Below are 11,071 nucleotides of genomic sequence, written 5' to 3' on the forward strand. Positions count from 1 at the left end.
AGGGTTGTGATCCCCCATAAATTTTGATGGTTACATAAAAATTACTTTTATATGTTTACTTAATAAACTACCTAGAAGAGTTATATAAGAATCCATGATTCATCCCAAAGTTTTGGCTAAATCGGCTTACATTTGTATCACTTTATATGTTTATTTAATAATTATCTTCAAGATTTATTTAAGTACCCATGATTCATCCCAAAACTTTTCCTATCTCCAATGAGACATGCAAAAAAACATAGTATTCATACATTTTCTTGTAGTAAGAATTTCGTATAGTTTTCTCATCTATTCTCTTATAGTGAAAATTTCTCTTACTTTTCATATGTTCTCTTAAAGTGAATTTTGAAGAGTTCCTCATGTATATTATACCTTTAATAGCTTTATAATCACAAAATACAAAACCTTAAAAGTTTCTCATATACATCTTTATAATTTTTGAAGAGTTTCTCATATACATTATACCTTAAACGTCTTTATAATTATAGTTCTCACATATTCTCTTAAAGTTATTTTTTCAAGATTTTCTAATATATATTATACCGTAAACGTCTTTATAATTACATTTTGAAAAATAAAAAACTAGATAAGATTACTCTTGTGCACTATTTTCGAGTATAGAGAAAGTGTATCTAAAACATCTAGATGCTTCCTCATGGTACTCTATTATACTGTGGTAAAACTATTTTAAAAAAATGATGATGGAGAGTTCAAATAATATTCTCTTCCCTTTGTAGAGCTCATTTATAACTAGACCTAGCTTAGAAGGTACGATAGATATAATTTTACAAAGAGCTATATGTGCCTATATATCAAGATATTGTTGTGTAAAGTGTAGTTTTGACATATTCAGCCATCTCAATGATTGATGATAATCCATCTGTTTTGCCATATTGAGCCATCTCAGTGATTGATGATAATCCATCTATTTCGCCATATTGAGCCATCTCAGTGATTGATGATAATCCATCTGTTTTGGCATAAAAAAAGTTCAATATCTTAGCCATATTCAGGTGGACTTGTTTGCATTGTCTTGGAAGATTTGTATCTCTTAAGTACTCTTTGACTAATAATAACATGGCATGTTTTTTTGAGGACTTCAAATAATTTATTGCATCCTCCTCTATGGCCTTGGGATTTTCTTTTAAATAAACGGTCACACCTGACCACTTTCCTTGACTATTTTCTCTCTGCATAAAGACAAGAATGGTTTATGAATCAACATTTGTCACATGCAGTGTATCTCTCAAGTATATATTTCTAAAAAAATGCAAATCCCATGTAACATTTCTATGATAAAGCATATAAACTCTTATGATTTTTTTAGATGTTTCAATGGTTATTTATGTGAACTTTATAATTTTATAATTTCTATTATTAAGATTACTTACCTTCCAACCTTGAATGTCATTATTAAGCCGTCCCACTTTGTTTAGTAAATCCATAATGACAAAATAATCCTCATGCATGACATCCTCTTCTGATAGCATTTCACCCATGAATAATATAGTGGGCTCCACTACTAGCTCTATTCCTATTGATGTTGTTGCATTTTCCATGTATTCTTGAAGTGATGGTGGAGAGCGATTAGAAAACTTCCATTTTGCTTCAACCAGTAAAGAGGTGAGCCATCTTACCCACTATAACATTGCATACAATGATAACATAAGTATATGTAAAGGAAATTTTTTAAAGAAAGTTAAAGAATTAAAATTTGACTTACAGAGTGCCTTAAGTGAGAGGTAATATCGCGTCCTTGAGCTACAAAAGCCTCTTGACTAACATTGTTCACTGTGTTGTATAGACCCATGAATAATATCTTCATTTCTTGGGAGAAGTTTTTGGCTAGTTTAGGATCCCAACTGTAAGCAAAACAAAGTTTTATGATTCCATCTATAGAAAAGAGTTGTTCATCAAGGATATATATTTCATGTACTAGCTGTATATTGTTTTAAGACAAAAATATACCTTTTTACTGCATCTAAAAAGATGGTAAGCTCTATTAAAGAGCCTTTCACATCAAAGAAGTCATCAATAACTATTGTAAGAACACAACACATTGTCCACACAACTCTAGCAAGTGAATAATTTGGTTCAAAAAGTGTGGATGCTACAGAGAAAAAACACTCTACGGTCTTTTGTCGTGAGAACTTAAGCTGATCAAATTGGCATTCCTTGTTCCACCTACAAAATCACATAAAAAAGTGTGCTAGAGTCATATTCCTTTTCGAGTATACACTCATTATGCATGCAAGGCTGATGAGAATAATGTATAAAAGGATAGGATTTTATTTACAAAAAGTAGTCACCTCAAGACTTTTGTAAGCTCCTTTTGATGAAACGATTGGCACAAGTTATAGTCTGCTTTAGCTAGATTTAAGAAGGTTTCATTATTAACATAAAACATCCTGTGCATGTCACATAACTTTCAAGAATCAGTTGAATGCATTGTAATTTTAAGTGTTCTATTTAATAAATCCAACAAATCAACAATGATCTTACTTGTATAGTGATTTTCCAATCCATATGTCATCCACTCCATACTGATCAATATAGTGTCGTGCTTCAATGCGCGGAAGACTTTGATACCATGGATGATTTAAGGCATATTCTACCTACCATCACATCCACATATAGAATTTTGGGGTTTCTCAATTGGAATAAAAAACAATAACCTTTCTTGTGTTTTAAGGCAGAATATGCCCATGAGTTATTATAATTTTTACTCAAGAGATTCTCATCCATTACACAGTACCTCAACGAGGTGGATACTCAATTCTTTAAAAGATATTTTGAAATTTTCTTGTAACTAGAACCTTGCCGCATCCTGAGGGGTAGAATTAGATATTTGCAGCATCATATGTGACTTTGTGCACTTAAGGATTGCCATGTAAGACAAACATATCCAATAGATATCTAAGATGTGGAAGGAAACAAAACATGCATATAATTTACGAAATTCTTCAAGATGTTAAAGTGTCTCTAAAAATGTGGACTCTTATTTATTTTATACACTAAAGGATCTTAAGAGGTGGATAGACTGGATGAAATTTGAGATGTAAATGAATATATGTGTCTATAATCTTACATTGGTGAGAGTTTTAAAGAAACAATGAGGGGTGAAGGATAAGAATGCAATAGGGATGATGAGGTTACATATGAAAAAGTGATAACATGAGTTGATGGTAAGGACTTTTGAAAAGTGCTATCATCCCATGTGGGTTAAAGGATTTAGAGTAAGGAAGTGATAAGGTTAACTGATAGGAGTGGTTGATGGTATAGGACATGTGGAAGTGTCAGTAGCCAACCTAGGTTTAAGGGTTTAGTACCCTTTAACCCACACCTGGGTTTACCCTTGAAAAGAAGGTTAAAATAATAATATAGTCTTCAAAATAAAGGCAATATGTCTGTTGGAGGGCTTACCCATGTTGGCTGAAGGTTTTACCTATGAAAGTAAGGGTTAAAAGGAACATAGTCTTCAAAATAACGGCATGATTAAGGAGGAATCACTAGGAGCCTATAAAAAAAAACTTTGCGTCGATCCTACTTCATGTAGCCCAACAACTATGAATAAAATTTTTGGGTGACACTTCAAGAATATAATGCATGTGGTTTAGGACTTCAATGATGCCTTTTAAACACCCATTTTGCTTGATAAACACCATTTAAATAGATAAAGAGTTGTTTAAGAGCTCTTGTGTACCTCGCCTTTGAGGCCCTTAGAAATGATCCATTTATCTTGGATCTCATTCTTCTTTTGTTTATTGAGAAGGAAGGATTTGGTGAAGGTATTGATTTCATGTAGAATAGATTCTCCAGGTAGCATAGTGTGGGAGGCTCGATAGAGGTTGTACATCCCAGTTAGAGCTTGGCTTGTTTGCCCCTCGAAGCAAAAGAACTCATCACCTTTCTTGAAATGGCAGAAGACCTCTACATGAGACATGCAGAAATTACATAAAAGATGTTATGTTCTCACATGTTTTGCTATATTATGTGTGTGGGTTGTGTTGTTGTTGGGGGGGGGAGTGCTGGTCTCTTTGCTTGTTTGAATATTTTTTTAAAAAAGTTTTCATTGTTTGAATATAAATAAAAATAATGGAAATTCAAAGTGCAAGACAAAAGGGGGGGGGGGGGAAGGACTTGAAGCATTCTAGTAGTTGTTGAGCTGGATACAATGATTTGGCTTCATAAATTCGTCAACAAGACAATAAAAATTATATGTTGTGTTGAATAATTCTTAGAAATAAATCTATCCTAGTATTGGTGATCTAGTCATGATTAACTCTATAATTGTGATAAATGATAATTTGCTTCGATAATATTATTAAGTCTGTCTGATGATGATAATAATACTTTAATAGTACCTGGAGAGACATCATAGCCATGCAAGCGGAGCAAGCGAAATCCCATTGCGGTGTCATCTACATCATAGACATTTGAGTCGCTAGCCCATGCCATCCCATTGTCTGTCCAATACCTATTATTTCATGATGAAAACTAGAAAAATAATTACGAAACACCATTTTTTCATGTTTAAATCTTTTTTAGAACTAGTTTTGAGTGGGACTTAAGTTGGAATCTCTTTGCTAGAGCATATCTTACTCACTTATACACATAGTCCAAGCACTTCTTAATCTCGCTCTTGAAGTATCTTGATATCCCAAGCCTCTCCAACCGGTCTACCATCCACATGTGCTCAAACAAGTCCACCGGATACACATTTGGTACTACATATATATTATTGTTATAATTATCAACCGGCAGTGAAATTTTATTACTAACTAATAATATAATCATGCAATCCACATCTTGAATATAGTATATAATAATATTCTTGGCTTATATTTTGGACAATCTATGCTGCTTCATTTAAATTGTACTGGTCTCTGTTAGCTCCTTGCTTTATCTCATATATTGGTACATTTTCTCAAAATTACACATTACAGAAAACATAAAATCAATAGAAATTATTTGATTTCAGACGTCAATAATAATCTAGTAAGAAATACATTTATAGCAAGCTGAATAGATCTCATTTGCTATATTAGTTATAAGATCATGGAAAAGGTCAATCTTGTGAAATCAGCTAGGAAACTAAGTTACACTGTGAACAAAATCAATGTAATTAATGCCTACCACTAGCATAGGTTACGTGTGAACGTGCAAGCATACTATATGTGTAGGTACATGCGAGTGCATACATGCATGTACTATTTGTGTAAGTAACTATATGTGTGTATGTGTATGTATATATGTACAGCTGCTGTAATGTTTGTGTATACATTTAATATATATGTCTGTATCTATATTATATACACTTATTTACATACATATACATACACACACACACATAAATACATATATATATATATATATATATTATATGCATAAATCAATATAGGTATGTGTACCTATATATTATATGTATGTGTCTAATATATATGTACATATGTATTATATACATAAATGAATATAGGTTAGAATGTGCACATGCATGCATGTCTGTATCTATATTATATACACATATATACATACATATACATACACACACACACACACATAAATACATACATACATATATATATATATATATATTATATGCATAAATCAATATAGGTATGTGTACCTATATATTATACGTATGTGTCTAATATATATGTACATATGTATTATATACATAAATGAATATAGGTTAGAATGTGCACATGCATGCATGTATGTGCGTGCGTGCGTGTGTGTGTGTGTGTGGGCGGGGGGGTACTACACATATCAAACATGCATGTGCGCATGCACACACACACACACACACACAATATATATATATATACACCTATGTATGTATATGTATATACATTATATATATGTATTTTTTTTACCTGCATTATCAAATTTTTCCAATACCAAATTCAAATAATCGAGGCATTTCTTGTCACCCGTGTACTTGAGAGCACACGCAGTAGAGGATGGTGACAATAGAAAAGATCCATTTTTTGTTTGGAACTTCAAAAGCCTTTTCCAATCCACCAAGTTTTGAAGTCCCTCTAAAGAGTATAGAAGGGTGGTCGGGCGACTATGGAGTAGCCCCATTGGAATACTGCATTGAACAACAAAACATAGAATGATGTCAAGTAGAATATAGTAGTATCAAAGCACAAAATTTGATGTCATGAGTAAAGGAAAATATAGTAGTAATAAAATACAAAGGTTAATTTGTGTACTACTATAGTACTAATTGTACTACTGGGTACCAAAAGTGACCCTCAATGATGGTGCTAAACTTCACATTTAGTACAATTGGAAAATGTAGGATCTAGTCTTGTTTATTTGAAGCCACCTTACCTTTATAGAATAATTGTAAATAGGAACATTTATTTCTTTATAGACTAGTCGTAATATTGGAATCTAGTGTTTCTTTTGAATAGTAAAAATGTTTTCTCTTTGACACCAATTTTATATCTCAATAGGAGATAAGAATTGGATAGGGAGAAATATTCCTACTCGAGGACCTTTTCTCCCCTATTAGTTTAGATGCAAAAAGGAACTCCATATATGTAAGGGTTTATACAAAAAGTATAGATACCGTAGGAAAAAAAAATTTCATTTGTTAGTTGTGAAGTGTATGATGAGAGAGAGAGAGAGAGAGTTGTGAAGTGTATCAAGAGAGAGAGAGAATTGTGAAGTGTATCATGAGAGAGAGAGAGAGGGGGGGAGGAAGAGAGAGAGAGTCGTGAGCAGATAGAGAGAGAGGGAACATTAGATGACATTTTCAATAGTTTTGTGAGTTCCTAAAGAGAGGAAAATAATGTTTAGTATTGTTTTATATTTTAAGAAAATAGAGAGAGAAAAGGTAATTTATTAGGGATTATGTATATTTTAAGAGAAAAAAAAAGAACTCCTCATCTACACACCTATCGTGACGACACAGAGAGAGAGAGAGAGAGAGAGAGAGAGAGAGAGAGAGAGAGTTGTGAAGTGTATCGAGAGAGAGAGAGAGAGAGTTGTGAAGTGTATCATGAGAGAGAGAGAGAGAGAGGGGGGAGGAAGAGAGAGAGAGAGAGAGAGATAACCATTTTTACGAGTCACGACATCATGAAATTAAACTTTTGATCCATGAAATACTCATGTCGCATTACCAACCAAGTATTGCATGGATCACACACAATAAAAACAATACAAGCCGCATGAAGCAAATTTACGACATTTTTCCGACCGCGTTAACGATCAAATGCCGCAATATGCAAAAAACAATATATACACTAGCGGACGACACCAACTTGCCGCATTAATGACAAAATGCCGCCCGAATCTATGGGAATATGAATAGGATACGGACATACACTAGCCGCGTTACCGACCATATGCCCGCATTTGACAAAGGGAAGGGAAGGAAAGGTGACATCGCCATAACGATACTATGCTTGCCGCGTTACCGACTAGTACCACTACGGCGTGCCATGCTTACCATAGGACACAAACCAGCCGCGTTACCGACTATGTGCCCCACGATAAGCACCATTCCGAAGAATGGCCTTACACACACACACCCCTCGTGTGGCGGACCACCCACATCCTACCGCGCATTGCGACCAAGGGCGATGAACTGTCAGCAATGAACTCCCAAAGGGCCCCCCGAGCCCATATATATACAAAAATGTAGCCCGCCGGGCTAAATGACGACCCCGGCGGGCCCGCCGGGGTTTTAAAATTCCCGGCAGGACCGTCGGGTATTGCAAAAATCTCGGCGGGATTTTAGCTGGTTACCAAGGAACCTCCCACCGGCTTTTTTGGGAACATGTTAACATGTTAACACATGTTATTTACAGAAAAAACATTGTGATCACGTGAATATAAAATCATTGATGGGAGGTATATCACCATAAGCCTGTCCTTTATAGTTTCTAACCTACTTTTTCATGCATTTAAAACTTAGAGATTGGTATCTTTACGAAACTTGTAGTGTTCCATTGGGGTTCAAACATCCCTTTCCCTACAAAAAGTAAAGTTTTCCATAACTTCCTTTTTTTAAAAGATTTAAATCTCTATACTCACCATTCCTTTTATCACAAGACAACTCTGAGATCCCTTTCCTCTTGGTGCCTTTAACACAAGATTAATCTTTGTGTCTTTTATTACAAGAGTACGTTAAGATCTCTTTAGTCTTTGTGCCTTTTATCATAAGAACAATCAAAAGGTTTATTATGTTGATACTATCATAGTATGAAAGTAAACCTTGTAATTTTAATTCTCACCTTAACAAAACAAATTTGCTAATGTTGGAAATTGACTTTATTTTGTGTACTTTTTTTGACATCTTTTTTCTCCCTACCATCATGAAGCAATTATGTAGACTTCAAGCCAATTCTCATGCCGCAATGTGGTTAGTTTGAGGACACACTAAAAGTACAAGATTCAAGTTTGTTAGAGGACTTCTAATAAAATTACAAGATTGAAGTTTCTTAAAGGACTTATAATAATAGTATTTATTCACTTAAACAAAATTATAAAGCACCCTTTAACTTTTCAATCAATGGTAACCACCTTAAAGCTATTCTAATGCTATTGTTTAATGTTCAATATGATCATGTATGTGTTCACTACCTTAGAGTTATCCTTTTGATAATGTTTAATGTTGATTTTACTTAACAAAGTTATAAAGCACTCCATTTACACTCATTTTAAAGATTTGAAACTATTATAAGGAGTAAGAGTGTATGATCTAAAGAAAATATACCTTTTGATCTTCTTTTCGTACTCTACCCTAGTTTTTATCACCAAGGGTGAATCGTAAGGAAGATCTAGGCCTAGTTCTCTTGCAGCATCCAATATTGCAGGAAAGACCACCTCAAATCCAATGGGCATATGATCCTCCACATTTGCTTCTGTTTTTGTTAAATGTTTGTGTACGAACTCCACACCTTAGGAACACAAGCAACAAGGACCTTCAATGCAGAATATCTTAACATGAAGTAGCATTAGAAGAGGCCATATGATAACATCAAATCATGGCAAGGAAATCAAAAGAAATACTATAATTTTGGGTAACATAGGTGAAGGGGTGAGAAACTTGACAATTATAAAGCATGTAGCATGTGAGTTTCGACATATATGGCATTTGATTATATAGTAATCCCACAACTAATAAGTCTTGTGATGCAAAAAACGTACCTCTTTGGATGTTATCGTGGCCCAGGTTCCATGTTTTCAAAGCCACTAAGCAAGCAAGTGTGCTAGAAACTCTATCATAGGTAAGGAAGAGTTCTTTGTATCCCCAAGAACCATCTGGAAGTTGGTTTTTGATAATCCAATCAAGTGTCTTTGGGAATTGAGGACACCTTGAATCATTTAAGGAAGGCACCAAGGCCACCCAAGCAGTGTCATATGCAGAAACGGATATCTCCCCAAGGCTCATTGAGCAAAACATCCCTTTGATTGTGTCAATCCATTCTTGCATCTGCCCTCCACTATGTTGTGCCACCTGTGTTTTGTCAAAAAGGGAATTTAAAAATCCAAATTCCTCATCACATGAAGATATAGTAGGCATGTTATAGAAACTGGTTAGCTCAATATAAAAGAAGCACCAAGATTATAGTCCACTTATACACATACTAGCAAAATTGGAAAAGTAAACACCCTAACAATGGAATCGACCAAAGAACCAAAAAAAAACATTTAAGGGTTTGACCTAAAGGGAAGAAAGAAGCACCAAAAAAATGGAATGTCTTTTAACATGGAAAAAAATAAGCCTGCCAACTCCTTTACTTTAAAGATCGATTTGAAAGAGATCGACAACATCATAGATGATAGTAGAAGGTTGCATAATAAAAGGTTTTCATCTAGCACTAAAAGGCTACTAATTGTTACAATAACAAGTAATTAATGATCACGTTAGGAGCATCTACAATTGATCACAATATTAGAAAACCCAGTGATCACATAATAAGTACCTTTGTAAGATCATCTTCAACATGAGGAGCTGGAACATTGGCTTCATCTTCCTTGTAATACAATGAGGTGGTAGTGGGGTTGTCACTGCTAGTAGCTGCTACAGCACACAAAAAAGTAGATAAATGTCGAGCCATTGATGAAGAAGGATAGGTAAAACAGTTTGTAATATAAGTTTGATTGGTGGATACGTAATTTAACTGGGCTGAACTGCTATATAGCTCGCTTATTTAATATGTATTATAAATTGATGGAAGATAGTGAATAAAAAGCAGTTTGTGGAAATATGCAAATGTTTACAAGACATTTCGTGTCAGAATGGAGTAACTATTGAAAGCATAAATGTATTTGAGAGAGAGAGAGAGAGAGAGAGAGAGAGACCGCAGGCAGCTGCGTGTAGCAGGATGGGGTGATCAGCCGATTTCCGTGTAGAGCGAAGCGGTACGATGAGAGCGGGGCGCATGCAGGGACGTTTTTGATACAGCTGGGACAGAATATAATTATTGACGGGTTTCTGGATGACAAAGAAACAGGGAAGAGCGAGAGAAGCCATGGCCGTTTCTTGTTTCAAATGACTTCTCTCTTTGCTCTGCAGGCCCGGCGTGTATAAATAGGTTCTAATTGGCGATTTTCCAAAAAAAGAAAAAAAGAAAAAAAGAAAAAAGAAGAAAATGAACAGAAGAAAAACAAAAAAAACAAACCAACCATCGTAATGAGCTAGCGGTTATTAATGAGTTTTTCCCAGTTCAGCCCACATTTATTTCTTCGCAGGACAACGTGCGCCAAAATTGCATTTTTCACGGCTACGATGTGAAGGTTCCAATTGGCGATTTTCCAAAAAAAGAAAAAAAAAAGAAAGAAAAAAGAAGAAAATGAACAGAAGAAAAACAAAAAAACAAACCAACCATCAGGCTTTAAATTTGGCACCCCTACGGAAGCCTTTCACAATTTCAAGTGCCAAATGGCACCTTCGTTTTCTGGTAAAAGTGCCAACATGGCACTTTGAAAAAACAAGGGAAGTGCCCAATGGCACCTAGCCTTAGGGGTCTAAGTGACCACGGTATATATCCTATATAATATATATAATATAGTAAATATATATAATATAGTACACAATACATAATAAATA

At 34.5% G+C, this 11,071-nt stretch overlaps 1 protein-coding gene across 1 annotated transcript; it reads right to left on the reverse strand.

Annotated features, from left to right (window-relative positions):
* Window positions 1-777: 777 nt before the first annotated feature.
* LOC147626328 (ent-kaurene synthase CPS/KS, chloroplastic-like) lies at window positions 778-10,495 on the reverse strand. Its single transcript, XM_086816792.1, has 14 exons — window positions 10,324-10,495; window positions 9,945-10,039; window positions 9,166-9,475; window positions 8,732-8,915; window positions 5,877-6,094; window positions 4,607-4,727; window positions 4,365-4,477; window positions 3,704-3,930; window positions 2,503-2,615; window positions 2,310-2,408; window positions 1,969-2,184; window positions 1,724-1,862; window positions 1,392-1,640; window positions 778-970 (listed from the first exon to the last, which is right to left on the reverse strand). The coding sequence occupies exons 1-14, from the start codon at window positions 10,493-10,495 to the stop codon at window positions 926-928; spliced, it is 2,301 nt and encodes a 766-aa protein (XP_086672918.1). The 3' UTR covers window positions 778-925.
* Window positions 10,496-11,071: the final 576 nt, after the last annotated feature.

Source organism: Cibotium barometz, chromosome 22, assembly GCF_041138505.1.
Source record: "Cibotium barometz isolate CiBa-2024 chromosome 22, ASM4113850v1, whole genome shotgun sequence".
Lineage (NCBI taxonomy): Eukaryota > Viridiplantae > Streptophyta > Polypodiopsida > Cyatheales > Cibotiaceae > Cibotium > Cibotium barometz.

Coding starts and splice junctions, on each gene's coding strand:
- LOC147626328 (XM_086816792.1), bottom strand. CDS start 10,495: ATGGCTTCTCTCGCTCTTCCCTGTTTCTTTGTCATCCAGAAACCCGTC. Junction 4,478..4,606: donor TGCTTGGACTATGTGTATAA/GTGAGTAAGATA, acceptor ATGAAATAATAG/GTATTGGACAGACAATGGGA. Junction 2,409..2,502: donor ATTGGAAAATCACTATACAA/GTAAGATCATTG, acceptor TGACATGCACAG/GATGTTTTATGTTAATAATG.